We start from the raw sequence: 23,682 nt of genomic DNA on the forward strand, positions 1-23,682 counted from the left end.
ATGAGGCCCTGGGTTCGATTCCTCAGCACCACATAAACAGAAAAAAAAAAAAAGCCTGAAGTGGCGCTGTGGCTCAAGTGGTAGAGCGCTAGCTTTGAGCTGAAGAGCTAAGGGACAGCGCCCAGACCCAGAGTTCAGGCCTCATGACCGGCAAAAAAAAAACAAAAACACCTAAGTTCCCATTGACATCTATTAAGCAACCAAGGGGCATCAATGATGTATAGAAACTAGCCAGACAAAAATCAAGAAGCACCCATCCCAGGGTTTTGAAATGTGTTGGAGGTTTCCTAGTAAAATGGCATTCATTGGCTTTCATTGCTGGTGACTCAAAAGATGGCTATCAGCCACTGCCACTGAGTCTTTCCTCTTGCTTTCATAATTCTTTCTAACTCAGCTGGCTCCCAAGTTCACTTGAAGGGAAAGAAAAGAAACCTAAACATTACCAACAATTGGTAATATATCCAGTATGCTACATTAAATGGCTGATGATAGCTATAATACCCAAATGTCATTCCAAAATTTCTAATAATGAATCATCTTAAATATTTACTTCCTGTACAGGTGCAGAAGAATATAGCCTTCATCTTATACTAAATAAAAAGTCTGAGTAATGAACACCTGGTAATACTATGAGTCAATAATAATTCCTGGAAAAGAATTAAGGAAGAAGCTAAGCACCAATGGCTCATGCCTATAATCCTAGCTATTCAGCAGACTGAGATCTAAGAATCACTATTTGAAGCCAGACTGGGTAAGAAAGTCCATGAGGGGCTGGGAAGGTGTGGTTCAGTGGTAGAGTGCTTGCCTTGCATGCATGAGGCCCTGGGTTCGGATTCCTCAGCACCACATAAGCAGAAAAAGCTGGAAGTGGTGCCATGGTTTAAGTGGTAGAGTGCCTAGCCTTGAGCTGAAGAGCTGAGGGACAGCGCCCAGGCCCAGAGTTCAGGCCCCACGACCACCACCACCACCAACAACAAATAGTCCATGAGACACATATTTCTGACTAGACAGAAAAAGCTAGGATCAAGTGGTAGAGCTCTAGCTTTGAGCAAAAAAGCCCAGGTTCTGAGTTTAAGCCCTAGGACTTGTGTACACATCCATGTGCACATGCGTGCACACACACACACAAACACACAGGAAAAAAACTAAGGATGACTAGATAAATGGTATTTCTTGCAAACTTGCTTCAGTCAGTAATTCAAATGCTGTTTATTAACTTCCATGTATAGAATAGCCACCTCTATAATAATATTCCCCTCTCTCAAAGCCCTCAATTTTTCACAACTATTGGAAATAAAGCATTATAGGGGAAAAGAATATATACTTTTTAAAATCAAAGACAAAATTATGTTTTGGGTTATATATATCTTTGCTTATAAACTATTTTAAAAATAAAAAGCAGGTCATGGTAGAAGAGGCCTGAAATCCCAGAATTAAGAAGGTGAAGCAGGACTGGGAAGGTGGTTCAGTGGTAGAGTGCTTGCCTTGCATGCATGAGACCCTGGATTCAATTCCTCAGCACCATATAAACAAAAAAGGCCGAAATATACTGTAGCTTAAATGGTAGAGTACTAGCTTTGAGCTGAAGAGCTGAAAGACAGTGCCCGGGCCAAGTTCAGGCCCTATGACCGACAAAAAAAAAAAAAAAAAGAAGAAGAAGAAGAAGGTAAAGCATTATTTCAAGACCAGCCTGGACTATGCAGAGAGATTTTGTCTGAAAAACACCAAACTAGGAATAGAAGTGACACATCTAAACTTAATAAAGTCTATATATGACAACCCTATAGCCCAATATCACATTAAAATAGGGAAAAACTTCAGGCTGGGAATGTAGCTTAGTGGTAGAGTACTTGTCTAGCAGCATGCATGAAGCCTATTCCTGAGTTTCTTTTGCTCAAGGCTAACACTCAACCACTAGAGCCATACCACCATGTCTGGCTTTTTCTGAGTAGTTTATTGGAGACAAGAGTCTCACAGACTTTCCTGGCCAGGCTGGCTTTGAACCATGATCCTCAGATCTTAACCTCCTGAGTAGCTAGGATTACAGAGGTGAGCCATTGGCCCCCTGCTCCACCAAATCATTTTTTGGGGGGGAGGGGGTCCGGTTGTGGAGCCTGAACGCTGTCCCTCAGCTTTTCAGCTCAAAGCTACCATTTGAGCCAGAGCGCCACTTTTGACTTTTTTTTTCTGCTTATGTGGTGCTGAGGAATCAAACCCACTGCCTCATGCATGCAAGACAAGCACTCTACCACTGAGCCATCTTCCCAGCCCCACCAAATCATTTTTTTTTTTGGGGTCCGGTCATGGGGCCTGACTTCTGGGCCTCAGCTCTTCAGCTCAAGACTAGCGCGCTACCACTTGAGCCACAGTGCCACTTCCGGCTTTTTTCTTTTTGCTTATGTGGTGCTGAGGAATTGAACCCAGGGCCTCGAGCATGCAAGGCAAGCGCTCTACCACTGAGCCACCTTCCCAGCCCACCAACTCATTTTTGATAAAGGAGTCAAGAACATACACTGGGGTGAGACAGCCTCTTCAACAAATAATGGTGCTGGAAAAACTGGCTATCTCAGGAGACTAAAACTGGACTTCTATCTCTCACCTGAACAATATTCAAGAAAATTAATAGGCACAGATACATTTCTGAACAACATTTTAGATATCCAGAGGATGGGAGCAAAGACAAATGAGACTACATCAAATTAAAGTTTCTTCCCAGCAAAATAACAATCACCAAAAGCCCCATGAGTGACCAAAAAAATGTTGACCAGCTGGACACCAGTGGTTCATTTGCATGGCATATAACATAAGGACCAGATATGTAAAAATAAATTTATCCATAAATTTATCTAGGAGTAAGCAGAAGTAGTAAGAAGTGGTGAGAGGACATGGAGTTAGACCATAGCATCAGCATGCTGAACTTGCCAGGCTTGTATCACAAAATTGTGCCATCTCTCTCTACCAACAGTAGAAACAACCATGAGACACATTATAAGTTCACAGAAAGTGGTGTCTGTTTAGTGTATTTTCCTAAAGGGAGATTGGTAATTTTATGTAGTGAAGAAATTTTAAAGCTTCTAGAAGAACTATGTGTCAAATAATGGGTTATAGCAGTAAAAAGACATGGTCCTCCATAAGTTTATGCTCATATTGGAAGACGATATATAATATTTAACACTTATTTACAATAATGCTATATTAAATTTCTAATAAAAACAATAGGAACCTGGGTGCTGGTGGCTCATGCCTATTCTCTTAGCTACTCAGGAAGCTGAGATCTGAGGATTATGGTTTAAGCCAGCCTAGGCAGGAAAGTTTGTGAGACTCTTATCCCTAATTAATCACAGAAAATATCAGACATGGCACTGTGGCTAAAATGGTAGAGCACTAGTCTTGAGCAAAAGGAGTTCAGGCATAGTGCCCAGGCCCTGAGTTCAAGCTTCACAACTGACCAAAGGAAAAAAAGGGAGAAAAGGATTAAGTTTTGACATACTTTGTGCTTAAAGTGGTAACAGATAATATCACCAAAAAATTCTCCAAACTTTCAGGTAAAGTACATGAGTTTTGAACATGGCTACTTAACAATTATTGTAAAAAAAAAAAAAAAAGCTTTAGATTACCTAGTAATTATAATTTCAGACAGTGAATAAAGGAGGAAATAACTAATCTTTCTTATTTAGGAAGTAATACATTTTATTTATTATATTAACAAGCAGCTTCTCATATCTCCTAAGTGAAAATGATTCTAATCAAAAGTAGATATTGCCTCATAAATCTATTCACTGAATATGTATATATGAACCAAGGCTTTACAAGGTTGTGGGGTTTGTTTTTGTTTTGCCAGTCCTGGGGCTTGAACTCAGGGCCTGGCACTGTCCCCAAACTTCTTTTGCTCAAAGATAGCACTCTATCACTTGAACCACAGTGCCACTTCTGGCTTCTCTGTATGAGGTATTCAGAAATCAGACTCAGAGCTTCATGCATGTTAGGCAAGCACTCTACCACTAAGCCACATTCTCAGCCCATGAAAAGTTTTAAATTCAGAATTCACACTAAAAAACTCATAATTCATATCAATCATCTGTAGTTTATGATCTAATTATTTCATCAAAAGCATTTACTCAAAATATTTCTCAACAAAATGTGTTTATATATGTACAGGGAGGGTACATGGAAACTTAATGAAAACACTCCTATGTTTTAAAACATTTTGGGAATTTAATTATTATTTCGATCCTCCCCCATACCAAAACAAAAAACAAAAAACAAAAAACAACTTCTAATTGAGGGACTGTGGATATAGCTAAGTGGATATAGAACTCACCTTACAAATTAAGGTGCTTGGTTCAATCCTCAGCACAATAAAAAGAAAGTAAAACACAACAACTGAAAACCAAATTGCTATATAGATCTCCACTCTTTATTTTTTGTCGGTCATGGGGCTTGAACTCTGGGCCTGGACACTGTTCCTCAGCTCCTTAACTCAAGACTAGTGCTCTACCACTTGAGCCTCTACCACTTGAGCCACAGCACCACTTTTGATTTTCTGGTGATTTATTGGAAATAAGAATCTCATTGACTTTCCTGCCCTGGCTGGCTTTGAACCATGTCCTCAGATCTCAGCCTTCTGAGTAGCTAGGATTACAGGTGTGAGCCACCAGCCCTGGCTATGCCTTGGTAATTTTGTCCTTAGTCTATCTTTTTGTGTGTGTGTGCTGGCCCTGAGGCCTGAACTCTGGGCCTGTGTGCTGTCTGACCTCCTTTTTGCTCAAGGCTAGCACTCTACCACTTGAGCCACAGAACTACTTCCAGGTTTTTCTGTGATTTAATTGGAGATAAGAGGCTCAAAGGCTTTCCTGCCCTGGCTTGAACCATAATCCTCAGATCTTAGCCTCCTGAGTAGCTAGATTACATACTGAGCCACCAGCACCTGGCTAGTCTATCTTTAATTAATGGTAATAAACTTTCTCACCATACATGGCTACTATTGAGCTCACTATACCCCCAAGGAAATATTTTTTAATAAAATATGTGGGTAGGCCAGGTACTGGTGGCTCATACCAGTAATCCTGGCTATTCAGGATGCTGAGATCTGAGGATCTCAGTTCAAAGCCAGCCCAACAGGAAAGTCCGTGAGACTCTAATCTCCAATTAACCACCAGATAACCAGAAGAGGAGCTGTGGCTCAAAGTGATAGAGAACTAGCCCTGAGCACAAAAAGCTAAGGGACAGTACCCAGGTCCTGAGTTCAAGCCCCTCAACTGGAAAAGAAAAAAAAAATGCAGGTAGGTCACCATAAGAAATATCACAAAATATTCAGTCCCCGGACTATATTTCTGCTAAATGTCTATTACTTCACTCTGACTAGGATCCTACACAATGGAATTTCCAAAACTAAGTCTTAACTTCCATAGAAGAAATTCTGTGAATCTCAGAAAATGGAAATAAGGTACCAAGCATAATAGTACATGCCTGTAATCCCAGCACTTAGGAAGTAGGACAGGAGAATCTCAAGTTTGAGACCAGTCCAGGCAAAGTAAAATCCTATCTCAAAAACAAAGTACAGGGCTGGGAAGGTGGCTCAGTAGTAGAGTGCTTGTCTTACATGCATGAGGCCCTGGGCTCGATTCCTCAGCACCACATAAGCAAAAAAAAATCAGCCGGAAGTGGTGCTGTGGCTCAAATGGTAGAGTGCTAGCCTTGAGCTGAAGGGTTGAGGGACAGCGCCCAGGCCCAGAGTTCAGGTCCCACGAACCGAACGAACGAAAAAAAAAAAAAAAAGTACAAATGAAAGGGCTAAGTATATAGCTCAAATGGTAGAGCTCTTGCCTTGCAAGTTTGAGGCACTGTGTTCAATCCTCAGTATTGAAATGAAGATAAAAAAGAAAGAGAGCTGAATTGTGTATTGGTGTCTCAAAAGTACAATCCTAACTGCTCAGATCTCGGAGATCTGAAGTTAGCCTGGGCAGATAATTCTGAGATTCTTATCTCCAATCAACCAGCAAAAAGCCAGAAGTAAAGGTATGGTGCAAACAGTAGAGCCCTAGCACTAGTACCAAAAAAGAAGAAAACTAAGGCAAGCACAGTCTACCAAGAGTCTTTAGGAATCCAAGGTAAAATTTAATGCATAAGAATACCAAAATAAGCCGGGCGCTGGTGGCTCACGCCTGTAATCCTAGCTACTCAGGAGGCTGAGATCTGAGGATCATGGTTCAAAGCCAGCCCGGGCAGGAGAGACCGTGAGACTCCTATCTCCAATAAACCACCAGAAAACCGGAAGTGGTGCTGTAGCTCAAGTGGTAGAGCGCTCTCCTTGAGCTGAAGAGCTGAGGGACAGCGCCCAGGCTCAGAGTTCAAGTCCCACGACCGACAAAAAAATAAAATAAAATAAAAGGCTGGAATGTAAGGTCTGCTCCTGGATGGCCAGCAGACTCCACCCTCCTCGCAGCAAAGTTTCCACCCAATACCTGCGTTACCTAGGCAACTGGGACACCTGGAAGAGGTCACATCTGCATCCACTGAGGTCACATCTGAATTTGATGTGGCCACACCTTTCTCCGCCCATACCCTAGATAAGGCCTCGCCCAGGCCCAGACTTTCTCTCTCTGTTCTTTTCTAGCTCTCCCTGTTCTCTCTGCTCTCGGCTCTCTCTGCTCTCTCGCTGCTCTTTTCTAGCTCTTTCTGCTTTCTTTCTGCTCTAGCTCTTTCCTCTCTTTCCCAGCTCTCTCTCATTCCCAGGACTTTCCCAGCCACATGGAGTGCCAACCTTGCCTGGTCCCAGCAGGTCTACTGAATAAACCTACCCCTTAACCTGAAAGAAAAAAAAAAAAAGAATACCAAAATATTTAACCACATGTTGTTTAATGAGGGCTATATTGTAAGAGATATGTTCTGGGAAAGGTAATATCTTTTGTGCCAACATTATAGATGTACTTACACAGAGATAGCTATTTCACTAGGTGGCAGAATCTTACTGTGCCACCACTATATATGTAGATTGCTATCGGCCACATGTCTTATGTGTGACTGAATGTGCTTTTGTGGCTGTGTTGACACATGCACCGATAATACAAAGCAATGGTGTGCTTAAGAATGTCCTTGATAATTTGTTATGGCAGCAATTGGAAGCTAATACACCCTACATCTCCCATGGATAAAAAAAAAAAAAAAAAAAAAAAAAAGAATGTCCTTGATGAAGCCATAAAAATTATTCATTTTAATAAATCTCAACACTTCAATATGTCTTTTTAATTACTGTGTGTGATAAAAGGATGAACAGAGCATGTTTATTGTATGCTTAAGTAGGATGACAAATTCATTGTAAGGCACTATGTTACTGAGTTGCAAGCTGAACTAGTTTGCCTCATAAAATACCATTTCTATTCAAAAGAATGATAAACTAGCTGGGCATTGGTAGCTGACCCCTGTAATCCTAACTACTCAGGAGGCTGAGATCTGAGGATTGTGGTTCCATGACAGACTAGCAGGAAAGTCTGTGAAACACTTATCTCCAAAAACTACTCCGATGGACTGGGAAGGTGGCTCAGTGGTAGAGCACTTGCCTTGCATGCCTGAAGCCCTGGGTTTGATTCCTCAGCACCACATAAGAAAAAAGCCGGAGGTGGCACTGTAGCTCAAATGGTAGAGCGCTAGCCTTGAGCTGACGAGCTGAGGGACAGCGCCCAGGCCCAGAGTTCAGGCCCCACAACCAGTCCAAAAAACAAAAAAAACTACTCCGAAAAATCCAGAAGTGGGGCACTGGCTCAAGAGGTAGAGTGCTAGCCTTGAGCACAAAAGGCTCAGGTATAGCACCCAGGCCCTGAGTTCAAGCCCCAACACTGACAAAAAAAAGTAACTATTTGACCTTTCCTCAAAAGTAAATTTTTCACTAAGAAACCAATATTTGTAGTCAGTTATAATTCAAGTTTTCAAGTGAAAATTAGAACTTTGAAAATTTTATACCCAGGATAAATATGAAGTGTCTCAGTAAAGACTTCCTTTTTTTGGGGGGGAGGGTTGATTGTAGGGCTTGAACTCAGGGCCTGGGTGCTGTCCCTGAGCTTTTTTGCTCAAGGCTCAAGCTCTAATTAGGGTTTGGGGGTGGTTAATTGGAGTTAAGAGTCAAACAAATGGCAGGCTTTAAACCATGATGCTCAGATCTCAGCTTCCTGAGTAGCTAAGATTACAGGAGTAGGCTACCAGCAACTGGCTCAGTAAAGATCTTTCTTTTCTTTCCTTTTCCTTTTTTTGTTGGTCATGGAGCCTGAACTCTGGGCCTGGGCACTGTCCCTCAGCTCTTCAGCTCAAGGCTAGCGCTCTATCACTTGAGCCCCAGCGCCACTTCCGGCTTTTTTTTCTGCTTATGTGGTGCTGAGGAATCGAACCCAGGGCCTCATGCTTGCAAGGCATGCACTCTACCACTAAGTCACCCGTCCAGCCCCTCAGTAAAGATCTTTCTGATGAGATTGATATTGATATTAACAAATTATTTTTAATTATTATATAATAAGTAAGCAAATATCCATGTAGGTAAAGTACTAGAGACCTTAGGTCTGTTAGAACTAGATGGGTAAAAGAAATTTCCCACTAAAGGCTGGGGTTGTAGTTCAGTGGTAGAGTATTTGCATAGCAATAGTAAGGCCCTGGAGTCAATCCCCAGCAGAGGGGGAAGGGAGAAAGGAGGGCCTACAGTGAGCCACCAGCACCCTGCTATAATACTCTCTACTGAACTGCTATAATCTCTCTACCGAACTACCAAAAATGGCAGAAGCAGAGATACGGCTCAAGTGGTAAAGCACCAGCCTTGAGCAAAAAGGTCAGGGAGAAGCCTGGATCGTGGGTTCAAGCCCAAGTACTGGCACAAAAAAAGTATTTTTTAAAGGATCTTTCATTTTCTAGCCAACTTCAAAAGCAAGTCTCACTTTTACACTTCAGTGTAATTCATTTCAAGGTAGTACAAATGTATAATCAACACTCAGGAGGCTGAGGCAGAAGGACTGTGGGTTTGCGGCCAACTTGGGCTGTACTGTAAGTCTGTCTCAAAAATATTTTTTCAGTTTAACTTAATTAGCTTAATAATAATTTAATTCATTACAAGGTATTTAAATCTAGGTTATACAGATTGAATATCTTGTATCCAAAATACTTGGGATAGAAAGTTTGTAGCCGGGTACTGGTGGCTCATGCCTGGAATCCTAGTTATGCAGGAGGCTAAGGTCTGAGAATTATGGTTTGAAGTCATCATCACCACCACCACCACCACCACCACCACCACCACCACCCCACCCCATCCCCCACCCCCGCCAAGCAGGGCAAGAAAGTCCATGAGACACTTATCTCCAATTAAACACCTGAAACCAGAAGAGGAGCTATGGCTCAAAGTGGTAGAGCCCTAGACTTAAGCCAAAAGACCTCAGGGGCAGTGCCCAGGCACTAAGTCCAAACCTCACAACCAAAAAAAAGCTTTGTTTTTGGAGCATTTACATATACAGAATGAGCTATTTTGTGGTTGTGGCTAAAGTATAAACATAAGATTCATTTATATTTGAAATACACCTTAAACACATAGCTAGAATATTTTTGGTGCTCTTATGTTTAGATTGTGACTCATTTCATTCTTAGTTGAGGTAGAATTTTTCAATTGTATCAAGCTTGCACTCAGACTTGGCGCATTTCATATTATGAGTTAGGAATATTAAACTTGTACTTTAAAGGGCTGGGAAGGTGGCTCAGTGGTAGAGTGCTTGCCTCGCATGCATGAGGCCTTGGGTTCCATTCCTCAGCACAACATAAGCAGAAAAAAAAAGGAAGTGACGCTGTGGCTCAAATGATAGAGCGCTAGCCTTGAACTGAAGAGCTGAGGGACAGCGCCCAGGTTCAGACTTCAGGCCCCACGACCAACAAAAAAAAAATAATAATAAGGTGAGATACAGATGTCAGTTAAAAGAAATTCAAGTTTCCAGTGAAAAACTTTGGAGTTATCGTGCAATATTCCAGTCTGCCACATGGACATGTCCTTTTTACTTTTGTTTTTGTTTTTGTGTTTGTATTAGGGCTTGAACTCAGGGTTTCATGTTCTTGCTTGTTTTTTTTTGTTCAAGGGTGGTGCTCTGCCACTGAAGAAGCCACAGCTTTACTTCTGCATATGGATACAGTCTTTAAAATTTTTCACAATGCTACTAAATAGTCAATTAACCAATTTTGTCAAATATTTTCTTCAAAAATTAACTTGCTAGCTGGACGTCGGTGGCTCACACCTGTAATTCTAGCTACTCAGGGGGCAGAGATCTAAGGATCCTGGTTCAAAGCCAGGAAAGTCCATGAGACTCTTTATCTCCAATTAACCAACCAAAAAAAAAAAAAAGAACCTGTCAACAAAGTACAGACTGCCCTCTAGTGTTCACACTAGTGTTCACACCAATGATCTCATTGACAGAGCAGGGAGCATGGGCTCAGTGGTAGAATATCTGCCTAACTAAGCAAGAAACTCTTGATTCACCCACAGTACTGCTAAAAGAAGAAAAAAAAGGCAGGGGGTGGTGGCTCAAGCCTGTAATCCTAACTACTCAGGAGGCTTGAGATCTGAATGTCACTGCTTAACTTAAAGCCAGTCTGGTCAGAAAAGTCTGTAAGAGCTGGGCACTGGTGGCTCACGCCTGTAATCCTAGCTACTCAGGAGGCTGAGATCTGAGGATCGCAGTTCAAAGCCAGCCCGGGCAGGAGAGACCGTGAGACTCCTATCTCCAATAAACCACCAGAAAACCGGAAGTGGCGCTGTAGCTCAAGTGGCAGAGCACTCACCTTGAGCTGAAGAGCTGAGGGACAGCGCCCAGGCCCAGAGTTCAAGCCCCACTACCGACAAAAAAAAAAAAAAAAGAAAGAAAGAAAAAGAAAAGTCTGTAAGAGTTGTTTTTTTTTTTGGTCGTGGGGACTGAACTCTAGTCCTGGGTACTGTCCCTTAGTTCTTCAGCTCAAGGTGAGCACTCTTCCACTTGAGCCATAGCACCACTTCCGGCTTTTTCTGTGTATGTGGTGCTGAGGAACTGAACCCAGGGCTTATGCACGCAAGGCAAGGATTCTACCACTGAGCCACCTTCCCAGCCCCTCTATAAGACTCATCTCCAATTAACCATTTTAAAGCCTGACATAGAGCTGTGGCTCAAGAACTAGCCTTGAGCGAAAAAGCTCAAGAACAATACCTAGGACCTGAGTTCAAGCCCTCGGACTGGCACACACACACACACAAAAAGAATAAAATTTCCCAGGCTTACTCTTTTTTATTAACAGTAAGTAGTTGTACAAAGGGGTTACAATTCCACAAGTCAGTTATGAGCACAGTGCTTCTTGGACAATGTCACCCTTTCCTTTGTTTTCTCACATTTCCCCCTCCTTTCCCTACCCAGAAGTTACAATTCATCTTTAATATAGTATATATTAAATATAATGACTGTATTTGCTCACCTACCTGCATTTTTTTTTTTTTTTGGTCGTGGGGCTTGAACTCTGGGCCTGAGCTCTTCAGCTCAAGATGAGCACTCTACCACTTGAGCTACAGTGCCACTTCCAGTTTTCTGGTGGTTTATTGGAGATAAGAGTTTCACGGAGTTTCCTGCCTGGGACTTTGAACTGCAATCCTCAGATCTCAGCCTCCTGAGTAGCTAGGATTACAGGCGGGAGCCATCGGTGCCCGGCCCTACCTGCATTCTTGTGTTTCCTTTCAGAAGTATTTGTTTCCTGGTATTTGTTTTAATAAGCAGTACTTTAGTTGTTCACAGGAGTTATGCATTTGGATTCCTCCCATAAGTATACCCTTCTTTAGTCAATTTGTTAGTAAATGAATTAAGTCCTTTGCATATTATCATGACTAGTTGTATTTTAGATGTAGCTTCCACATATGAGAAAACATATGTTTGTCTCTCTGAGTCAAGCTTACTGTATAATACAGCAAATATCAATAGATATAAACTTTGTAAATGAAAACTTGCAGGGAAGTTCAATTCTACTTAACAGTATAAATAGCTGCTAAAAGCAAAAAAAAAAAAAGAGAGAGAACTACTATTCTAAAAAGTAGCATACTGAACATGAAAAAAATTATTTACTTTTAAAATACAGGACTTATAAAAACAATGCTTTAAAATACTATTTAGTTAATTTTTGTTTTTGTCTGGGGATCTTACATAAATTGAAAAGGTGATAAATTCTAGCTACTCAGGAGGCTGAGATATGAGGAACACTGTTCAAAGCCAGCCCAGGCAGGAAAGTCTGTGAGACTCTTATCTCCAATAAGCCACCAGAAAACCAGTAGTGGCTCTGAGGCTCAAGTGGCAGAGTGCTAATCTTGAGCTGAAGAGCTCAGGGACAACGCCCAGCTCAGAATTCAAGCCTTATGACTGCCCAAAAAAAAAAAAAAAAGGTGATGAGCTCATTGAGCCTACATGCAAACAGTAACCTGAAATGGAAACAGGCCAGCAGTACCATTGTCTTATTTCTACTTTTTTTTTTTTTTTTAATTTGTTTTTGGGTCCGGTCTTGGGGCCTGAACTCTGGGCCTGGGCGCTGTCCCTCAGCTCTTCAGCTCAAGGCTAGTGCTCTACCACTTAAGCCACAGCACTTCTGGCTTTTTTCTTTTTGGTTGTGTGGTATTGAGGAATCGAACCCAGGGCCTCAGGCATGCAAGGCAAGCGCTCTACCACTGATTATTTCTACTTCTTGTATTATTTGCATCAATTTTTTCCAAGATTATCTCCATTATAAAAGTTATTGGTGGGCTGGGAATGAGGCTTAGTGGTACAGTGCTTGTCTAGCATATATGAAGCGAGGGTTCCAGTCCTCAGCACCACATAAACAGAAAAGCCAGAAGTGGCACTGTGACTCAAGTGGTTGAGTGCTAGCTGTGAGCAAAAAAAAATTATTGGTTAATCCAAATCCATTATATTTTGCCTAAATAACACCCAGTAATAATTATCCTTAATTCTGACATTAAATCAGGCAAGAGGTAAATAATTCAAAGTTACCAAAGTGGTTTGAGACTGAACATTAAATTTCTGCCTATACGTATATTTTGGAAGGGAGAACTTGAAAATTTTTTTATTGTAAATACAAAGCTTAAAAAAGAAAAAAAATTTACTGTACTCTCAAGGCTTTCACAAATATGAGGATAAAACACTAATATTTTTACTAAGAAAAATACAGGTAACACTGATGAATGCAAACAACTCATGGATAGAGACAGGAGGCAGGGACTGGGAGAAAATGATGGAACAGAAGACACTATACGCAAAGAAATGTACTCCTTTGACTCATGTAATTGTAATCCCTCTATACATCACCTCTATAATAGCAATAAAGTAAATTAATAATAAAATAAAGAAAATTACAGGTAATACTCACCAAATTGAGCTTCCATGCCACTATGAACCAATTTATGAGGGTAGGGTATAGTTTCTAAAAAGAGAAAAAGGTAAATAATGGTGAAAATGTAAAATCTACCACCATATATATCCTGATATATACTGGGGCTTTAACTCAAGGCTCTCCTTTGGCTCCCCGACCCTGCCCCCCCCCCCCCCGTCCTGGGGCTTGAACTCTGGGCCTGAGCACTGTCCCTCAGTTCTTCAGCTCAAGGCTAACGCTCTACCACTTGAGCCACAGCACCACTTCCGGCTTTTTTCTTTCTGCTTATGTGGTGCTGAGGATTGAACCCAGGGCTTCATCTATGCAAGGCAAGCACTCTACCACTGAGCCAACTTCCCAGCCCTCCTTTGGCTTTTTTAGCTCAAGGCTGGCATTGTACCACTTGAGCTACATATCTACTTCCACATTATATTATTTTAAATGCCAAGTTAAAAAAAGAACATGGCTGAGCACTGGTAGCTCATGCCTGTAATCCTAGCTAACCAGGAAGCAAACATCTAAGGAGAACAGCTCAAAGCCAACCTGGGCAGAAAAGTCCATGAGACTTTTTTTTTTGCCAGTCCTGGGGCTTCAACGTAGGCCTGGGCACTGTCCCTACGCTTCTTTTGCTTAAGCTAGCACTCTACAACTTGAGCCACAGTGCCATTTCTGGTTTTTTTTTTTTTTTTTTCTGTTTATGTGGTACTGAGGTACTCCTATGTCACAGTCCCAGCCCTCTTATATCTTATAAACTCTCAGACTCTTTTTTTTTCTTTTTTTTGGATCCGGTCGTGGGGCCTGAACTCTGGGCCTGGGCACTGTCCCTCAGCTCTTCAGCTCAAGGCTAGCGCTCTACCACTTGAGCCACAGCACCACTTCCGGCTTTTTTCTTTTTGCTTATGTGGTACTGAGGAATCAAACACAGGGCCTCATGCATGCAAGGCAAGCGCTCTACCACTGAGCCACCTTCCCAGCCCCTGAACTCTCAGATTCTTATATCCAATTAGCCACCAGAAAACCAGAAGTAGAGCTGTGGCTCAAAGTAGTAGAACACTACCCTTGAGCAGAAAACCCCTGAGTTCAAGCCCCATAACGACCAAAAAAAAAAAAAAAAAAGTCATGATACACAAATAAGCAGGAAAGTATAGCAAGTATTTTGGAGAGTGGGGGGAATTGTCAGTAAGTCAGGAACTAGTGGCTTACACCTATAATCCTAGCTACTCTGGAGGCTGAGATCTAAGGATCATGCTTCAAAGCCAGCCCTGGCAGGAAAATCCATGAAGCTCTTATTTCCAATTAACCCCCAGAAAACTGGAAGTGGTGCTCTGGCTCAAAGTAGTAAAGTGTTAGCCTTGAGCAAAAGAGCTCAGGGACAGGACCCAGGCTCTGAGTTCAAGCACCATGATTCCTTGCCCCTCCTCCCGCAAAAAAGTAGTCAACACTATTTTTGGAATCCTTGATGATTTTAAATATATTGCTATCAAAAATTCAAAAAATTAAAGGAGCATTGTATGTGTAGCTTAGTAGTATAAGGTCTGTCTAACATGAGGTTATATGTTTGATTCCTATCACCACAAAAAGAACTGAAGGAAATCGTGTCAAGACCTTTTCTTTTCTTTTTGGTGCTGCTCCTAGGGCTTGAACTCAGAGCCTGGGTGCTATTCCTGAGCGTTTCTTTTTTTTTCTTTCTTTTTTTTGCCAGTCGTGGGGCCTGAACTCAGACTGGGCACTGTCCCTCAGCTTTTCAACTTAAGGCTAGGGCACTACCACTTGAGCCACAGCACCACTTCACCACTTGCAGGTTTTTCTGCTTATGTGGTGCTGAGGAATCCAACCCAGGGCCTCATGCATGCAAGGCAAGCGCTCTACCACTGAGCCACTGTCCCATCCCTGTCCCTGAGCATTTCTGCTCAAGGCTAGATGTCTACCACTTGGTACAGCCACACTTCCAGCTTTTTGGTAGTTAATTGGAGATAAAAGTCACAGATCTTCCTATCCAGCTGGCTTCACACATCTATCTGCAGATCTAAGTCTCCTAAGTACCCAAGACTCTAGATGTGAGCCACTGATGTCTGGCTTTCAAAACCATTTTTTAAAAGTCTGAGAACTCAGCCAGGTATCAGTTGCTCATGTCTGTAATACTAGCTACTCAGGAGGAGAGATCTGAGGATCACAGTTCAAAGCCAGCCCAGGCAGGAAAATCCATGAGTTGCTTATCTCTAATAAACCACCAGAAAACCAGAAGTGGTGCTATGGCTCAAGTGGTAGAACGCTAACCTTGAGCTAAAGAAAGAGCTGAAGGGCAGCACCCAGGCCTAGAGTTCAAGCCCCACGACTGACAATAAAAAAGTCTCAATGCTTGATAAGAAATATACTCATTATCTTGCCCATGTAATTGTAACCCCTCTGTACAGTATTTTTACAATTAAAAAAAATACAAAACAAAATAAAACAAAAAAGTCTGAGAACTCATCAAACACAGAATATCAATACTTCTTAACAATGGAGAACATCAATAGAGATAAACTATAAAACAGAAACAAAAGCACTGTCTAAACATTGCAGTCCATGTCTGCAATCCCAGCAATTGGTAGTTGGAAGGCAGAAAGATCACAATTTCAAGGCCTACTTAGGCTACATACTGAGACCCAATAAGGAAGAAAAGAAGATAAAAAAGCAGAGAAAGAAAATAAAAAAGTAAAATAACTTCAATTAAAGCTTTAATAAGACAGGCTCAAAGTAGGTTTGAGCGGACAAAAGAATGCATCAGAAAACTCAAAGGTGGGTCAATTGAAATTACCCAGTCCGAAGCACAGAAAGAAAAATGAATGTAGACAAACAAAGCTATAAAGAACTCTGGAATACAAACATACCAAAGAGAAGAATTTAAGCAATGAAATTCCATCCAAGAAACTCAATAAAATCTTAGCAGAAGCCAGACATGGAAGGCTGAGACACAGGGATCTTGAGTTTAAGGACAGACTAAGATTCACAGTGACACTGTCCCAAAACAAACAAAAAGCAAACAAGAAAGCAAAATAAAATTAAAAAAATAAAAATAAAAATAAAATGCTAGTCCTGGGGCTTGCACTCAGGGCTGCTGTCCCTGAGTTTCTTTTGCCCAGGGCTAACACTCTACCATTTGAGCCACAGTGACATTTCTGGCTTTTTGGTGGTTAATTGGAGATGAGAGTCTCACAGACATTTCTGCCTGGGCTAGATTCAAACTGTAATCCTCAGATCTCCACCCCCTGAGGAGCTAGGCATGAGCTATCAGCTCCAGGCTCAAAAAAAAAAAAAGTTTAATAAAATAAAAAATCAGGAAGATGGGGCTGGGAAGGTGGCTCAGTGGTAGAGCGCTTGCCTTGCATGCATGAGGCCCTGTGTTTGATTCCTCAGCACCACATAAGCAAAAAAGAAAAAAGCGGAACTGGCGCTGTGGCTCAAGTGGTAGAGCACTAGCCTTGAGCTGAAGAGCTGAAGGACAGTGCCCAGGCCCAGAGTTCAGGCCCCACGACCGGACCAAAAAAAAAAAAAAAAAAAAAATCAGGAAGATGGGATGAGATAACCTATGTTCAATCTTTTATGATTTTATATAATCCAGATTGCTCTGTGAAACAAAGTTAGAATACACACATCTCAAACATCAACGATAAAACTCTTCATACATAACAATGGAAATGTTGAAGGGAAAGAAAGAACGATTTTGGCCAGACCCTGGTGGCTATGCCTGTAATCCTAGCTACTGAGGAGACAGATCTGGGGATCACGGTTCAAAGCAAATCTGGGCAGAAAAGTCCTAGAGACTCTTATCTCCAATTAACCACTAGAAAACTGGAAGTGGCACTGTGACTCAAGTGATAGAGAGCTAGCCTTAAGCTAAAGAACTCATGGACAGCACCCAGACCCAGAGTTCAAGCCCCACGACTGACAAAAAAAATGTCTGGATGGCTTAGTGATAGAGTGCTTGCCTAGCAGGCATGAAACATGCATTCAATTCTCAGTCACATAAACAGAAAAAGCCAAAAGTGGTACTGTGACTCAAGTGGTAGAGTGACAGCCTTAAGCAAAAGCAGCTCAGGGACAGTGCTCAGTTCAAGCCCCAGGACTGGCAAAAAAAAAAAAAAGTTTGAAATATGAGCATGTGTTGGTAGCTTGCACCTGTAATCTTAGCTACTCAGGAGGCTGAGATCTGAGGATTGAGGTTCAAAGCCAGCCTGGGCAGGAACAACCATGAGATTCCTATCTCCAATAAAGCACTAGAAAACCAGAAGTAGCGCTGTGGCTCAAGCGGTAGAGCACTCGTCTTGAGCTGAAGAGCTGACGGACAGCACCCAGGCCCAGAGTTCAAGCCCCACGACTGACAAAAAAAAAAAGAAAAGAAAAGAAAGAAAATGGAACAAAGAAAACTGTTAGAAATGCTATTTAGGGAAAAGAGGGCAAGGAGTTTGAAAGCGGGGTAAAATTAATTAGAATACAGTAGAAACAGGTGTGGAGATACAACAATAAAATCACCCCTCCCTGCCTGTATAACTAATATAAGCTAATAAAAAAAGACATGCATAGCCAGCTGGGTGCCAGTGGCTCACACTTGTAATCCTAGCTACTCAGAAGGCTGAAATCTGAGGATCTCAGTTCAAAGTCAGCTCAGGCTAGAAAGTCCCTAAGACTCTTATCTCTTATCTGACAAAAAAAAGAAAAAGAAAGAAAGAAATATGTACTACTTTTCCCAGAATGGTCATTTTCACTGGTGCCTTTGAACTCCAAAAGTTCACACAGTGGTTAGTAAACCCTACAAGCCAAAGAAAGGTCAATATGGAAGTATAACCTCCAATGTAGACACCAGTGATTTTTGCTTCCCAGGATAAATACATGTGAGTAGTTCCTTCCACACTCAATACTGTTGGGCTGGGAATGTGGTTTAGTTGTAGAGTGCTTGCCTACATGCATGAAGCCCTGGGTTTGATTCCTTAGTTGCACATAAACAGAAAAAGCCGGAAGTGGTGCTGTTGCTCAAGTGGTAGAGTGCTAGCCTTGAGCAAAAGAAGCTCAGGGACAGTGTCCAGGAGTTCAAGCCCCAGGACTGGCAAAAAAAAAAAAAAAATTGAATAGTGTTGATCATATGACCTTTGTAACTAACAGGATATTGAAGAAACAAGATACAAGGAACACCTGGTATGCCTTTAGCTAGATTTAATACAAGAAATGTCTGGAGGGTTGGGTGCTGGTGGCTTATAACCAGCTGGTGGCTCATCCTAGGAGTCTGAGATGTGGAAAATGGTTTGAAACTAGCCAGGGCAGAAAAGTCCATGAGATTCCAATTCAAAAAATAAATCAGCAAAAAGCTGGCTGAGTCATGGCCAAAGTGAGCCAAATGAGCTAAGAGCCTCTTGGTAACAGAAAAAAAAATAAAAATAAAAGGGCTGAGGGTCAATTGATAGAGGACTTTGCCTAATGCTGTCCTCAAACACTTTTAACAAACAAATAGATATGTGTATACATATATATATGTATATATACATATACATACACATATTCCTAATCCTTTGGGGACAAAATGCTGATCACTTTCAAGTGTGATTAATACTTGAATCTAACCTGTTGATTTATTCAGTAAAAAATGAGTTTTTTTGTTTTTTTGTTTTTATTTTTGGCCAATCCTGGGGCTTGACCTCAGGACCTGGGCATTTTCCTTGAGCTTCTTTGCTCAAGGCTAGCACTCTACCACTTGAGCAACAGCTCTACTTCCGGCCTTTTCTGTTTATGTGCAACTGAGGAATTGAACCCAGGGCTTCATGCATATTAGGCAAGCACTCTACCAATAAGCCACATTCTCAGACTGAGTTCTTTTAGTCAGTAAATTTTTTCCCTTTTTTAAAAAATTAATATACATTAGGGGTTTTTTTGGTTGGTTTTTTTTTAATGTTTTTTTTTTTTTTTTTTTTTGGTTGGCTGTAGGGCCTGAACTCTGGGCCTAGGCGCTATTCCTCAGCTCTTCAGCTCAAGGCTAGAGCTCTACCACTTGAACCACAGTGCCACTTCTGGCTTTTTCTACCTATGTGGTGCTGAGGAATCAAACCCAGGGCCTCATGAGTGCAAGGCAAGCACTCTACCACTGAGCCAATTTCCCAGCCCCTAATATACATTACTTTTACAAGGGAGTTTGTGAAATTTCCAGAATGCATCAACTTCATCCCCATATTACTCTCCCTCATCCTACTTCCCTTTCTTAAAATAATTTCAACAGGCTTGTTTTATTTATTTTTTATTTTTTTTATTTTTGCCAGTCCTGGGGCTTGAACTCTGGGCCTGGGCACTATCCGTGGCTCCTTTTGCTCAAGGATAGCACTCTACCATTTGAGCCATAGTGATACTGTGGCTTTTTTTGTGATTTATTAGAGATAAGAGTTTCATGGACTTTCCAGCTCAGGCTAGCCTTAAACTAACATTCTCAGATCTCATCCCCCTTAAGGATATATGCATGAAGCCAGGCACCCGTGGCTCACGCCTGTTATCCTTGCTACTCAGGAGGCTGAGATCTGAGGATCAAGGTTCAAAGCCAGCCTGGGCAGGAAAGTCCCTGAGACTGATCTCCAATAAACCACTCGAAAACTAAAAGTGGCACTGTGGCTCAAGTGGTAGAGCTCTCACCTTGAGCTGAAGAGCCCAAGGACAGCACCCAGGCCCAGAGTTCAAGCCCCATGACCACCACCAACAACAACAAAAAAAGAATACAGGCATGAGCCACCAGTGCCCAACTTACCATTCAGTTTTGTTTTTGTTTGTTTTTTGTTTTTGGTCAGTCGTGGGGCTTGAACTTGGCTTGGGCGCTGTCCCTGCGCTCTTCAGCTCAAGGCAAGTGCTCTACTACTTGAGCTACAGTGCCACGTGCAGTTTTCTAGTGGTTTATTGGAGATAAGAGTCTCACAGACTTTCCTGCCCCGGCTGGCTTTGAACCTTGATCCTCAGATCTGTGCCTCCTGAGTAGCTAGGATTACAGGCCTGAGCCACCGGCCGCCGGCTACCATTCAGTTTCTTAATAAGACATTCTAAGATGTTTCTCTCCTTTCTTTTTTTGGGGGGAAGAGAAGGATGCTAGGTAAGTACTCTATCACTCAGCTAAGAAGATCATGGTCCCATGTAATTGTAGCCCCTCTGTACAGTATGTTCTCAAATAAAATAAAATAAAATTTAAAAAAAAAAAAAAAAGATCATGGTTAAGGGCATCCCAGGTATATATTTAAGACCCTACTCAAAAACAATTAAAACTGCTGGGTGCCAGTGCCTCATGCCTGTAATCCTAGCTACTCAGGAGACTGAGATCTAAAGCCAATGCAGGCAGGAAAGTCCATAAGACTCTTATCTCTAATTAACTGCAAAAAAGCTGGAAATAAAGCTGTGGTCAAGTGGCAGAACATCAGTCTTGAGTGAAAAAGCTCAGGGACAATGTTCACATCCTGAGTTGAAGACTCAGTACTAAGTGTATACATACACATAAAGAAAAAAAAAAAAGGAAAATTAAAACCTACGAGTTGGGTCTGTGACTTAAGCACCTGCTTAGCTAGCTAGCATAAAGACCTGGCTCCCAATCTCAGCCCTCAAATAGCTTGGATTACAGGCATGAGCCATACAGCCTGGCCCAGTTAAATTATAACCTCTTCATCTGTTAAGTGAGGATGCCGACTCCACAGAATTATTAAATAAGTCAAGTGCTGGTTCTCACACCTGTAACCCTAGCAACTCAGGAGGCTGAGAACTGAGGATCATGGTTCAAAGCCAGCTCAGGCAGGAAAGTCTATAAGACTTATCTCCAATTAACCACCAGAAAATCAGAAGTGCTACTCTGGCTCAAAGAGCTCAAGGGAAAAAAAATTATTAAATAAAATAATATAAATGCATCTGGGTACACACAAACAAGCAATTGGCAACAGGTGATCCTACTTTAGTTTTTTTTTTTTTTTCTTTTTTGTGGTTGTGGGGCTTGAACTAGGGCCTGGGTGCTGTCCCTGAGCCTCTTTGTGTGCAAGAGTTGTGCTCTGGCTGGGAATGTGGCTTAGTGATAGAGTACTGGCCTACCATGCATAAGCCCTCAGTACCACATAAACAGAAAAAGCCAGAAGTGGCACTGTGGCTCATGTGGCGGAGTGTGTAAGCCTTGAGCAAAAAAAAAAAAACAACTGAGGGACAGTACACAAGCTCTGAGTTCAAGCCCCAGAACTGGCAAAAAACTAGCGCTCTACTACTTGAACCACAGCTCCACTTCTGGGTTTTGAGTGGTTAATTGAAGAGTCTCACGGGGACTTTTCTGCCTGGGCTGGCTTCCAACCATGATCCTCAGATCTCAGCCTCCTGAGCAGCTAGGATTACAGGCATGAACCACTGGCTCCTGGCCTATTTTATCTTTTATCTCTACCATTTCCAACTATATCTTCTCCCACCCTTTTCCATTTCAAAGTTCACTTCTTCATGAATTTTTTGTTTGTTTTTTAGTGGTGAGGATCACTCCAGAACTTTCTTCAGGCAAGTGTTCTACCACTAAGCTATAACTCTAGGACTCCATGAGCTTTTGATTCTATTTTTTCTTAAGACTTCTTCACTATCTACCTGTTCTCTTGTACCTATCAACTGATATGCTCCTCTCCTGGCAACTTTCCCTTCAAGTGTCACACCTATGGACTCGTATAATAAAATGCTGACTTAGCACACAAAAGGCTCAGGATTTCATCACACATTCACACACACTTCAAATCTCTCCCATCCCATCCATCCTTTTTTCCTTCCTTTATTTATTTATCTTTTTTGATTTTGGTGCTGAGGAGTAAACCCAGGAACAGCACCCAGGCCTGAGCTCAAGCCCCATGATTAAAAAATAAATTAAAAAAAAAAAAGTAAAGGCCCAGGGACAGCACTGAGGCCCTAAGCTCAAGCCCCACAATAAAAAAGAAGGAGAAAGGAAGTGGCGCTGTAGCTCAAGTGGTAGAACACTCGCCTTGAGCTGAAGAGCTGAGGGACAACACCCAAGCCCAGAGTTCAAGCCCCATGACCGACAAAAAAAAAAAGGAGAAGGAGAAGGAGGAGGAAGAAGAGGAGGAGGAGGAGCAGCAGCAGCAGGAGGAAGAGGAGGAGGAGGAAGAAGAAGAAGAGGAAGAAGAAGAAGAAGAAGAAAGGGCTAGGCACCAGTAATTCTAGCTACTCAGGAAGCTGAGATCTGAGGCTCACGGTTCAAAGCCAGCCTGGGCAGGAAAGTCTGTGAGACTCTTTACTTCCAATAAACCATCAGAAAACCAGAAGTAGAGCTATGATTCAAGTGGTAGCATGCCAGCCTTGAGCTGGAGCTGAGGGACAGCGCCCAGGCCCAGAGTTCAAGCCCCACAATGGACCAGAAAGAGAGAGAGAGAAACAGAGAGAGAGAGAGAGAGAGAGAGAGAGAGAGAGAGAGAGAGAGAGAGAGAGAGAGAGAGAAACAGAGAGAGAGAGAGAGAGAGAGGTGGCTCAGGTACAACACCCAGGCCCTGAGTTCAAGTACCAGAACCAGCACACAAAATAGGGCTAGCTTCAAATTGTGATCTTCAGATCTCAGCCTACTAATGAATAGCTAAGATTATAAATGTGGCACCTGGTTTGGCAAAGCATTTGGAATCCTACTTAGCAACCAGTTCCTTCAGCAACCATTTTACCTTCAACTACCTAATCCAAGAAACCAGAGCACCTCTGTAAGCTGTAACTTCCTTTCCTTTTTTTTTTTTTTTTTTGGTGGTACTAGGGGTTGAACTCAGAGTCTCGTGCTTAATAGGCTGGTACTCTACCACTGAAGTTATGCCTCCAGCCCAACAATTTTCCAATATGACATGTAAATATTTACTTATATGCTGTTTTCTGGGCATAAGTTGCTTTTCTCAATTTTCTAGAGGGAGCTGGGGATATAACTGTAGTACAACAAAAGTGCAAAACACTGTTCAACTCACAAGCACTGCAAAAATTTTTTTAATTAAATCAAATAATTTGAAAAGGCATACATCTTTTACAAGGGTACATCTCATTCTCCATTAGACCAAAGAATCCATCCACTCAGTTTTTCAGTTTTCCTTCCTATAAGTTGCGTGCGTGTGTGTGTGTGTGTGTGTGTGTGTGTGTGTGTGTGTGTGTGTGTGTGTGTGTGTGTGTGTGTGTGTGTGTGTGTGTGTGTGTGTGTGTGTGTGTGTGTGTGTGTGTGTGTGTGTGTGTGTGTGTGGTGTGTGTGCGCGCACACCAGTCGGGGAGCTTGAACTCTGGGCCTGTGCACTGTCTCTGAGC

At 42.0% G+C, this 23,682-nt stretch overlaps 1 protein-coding gene across 6 annotated transcripts in view; it reads right to left on the reverse strand.

Annotated features, from left to right (window-relative positions):
• The window catches only part of Phactr4 (phosphatase and actin regulator 4), a 96,339-nt gene that overhangs the window by 67,315 nt on the left and 5,342 nt on the right, over positions 1 to 23,682 (reverse strand). For all 6 annotated transcript variants that reach the window (XM_070037490.1, XM_070037485.1, XM_070037484.1 and 3 more), the window contains exon 2: positions 13,387 to 13,440. Coding sequence is in view for 2 of the 6 variants with exons in the window: in XM_070037485.1 (XP_069893586.1) it covers positions 13,387 to 13,402 (16 nt within the window). In the remaining 4 variants the exon portion in view is untranslated. The remainder of the gene's footprint in view (positions 1 to 13,386; positions 13,441 to 23,682) is intronic.

The sequence above is a fragment of the Dipodomys merriami genome, unplaced genomic scaffold, assembly GCF_024711535.1.
Source record: "Dipodomys merriami isolate MVZ:Mamm:240054 unplaced genomic scaffold, mDipMer1.0.p SCAF_28, whole genome shotgun sequence".
Taxonomy (NCBI): Eukaryota; Metazoa; Chordata; class Mammalia; order Rodentia; family Heteromyidae; genus Dipodomys; species Dipodomys merriami.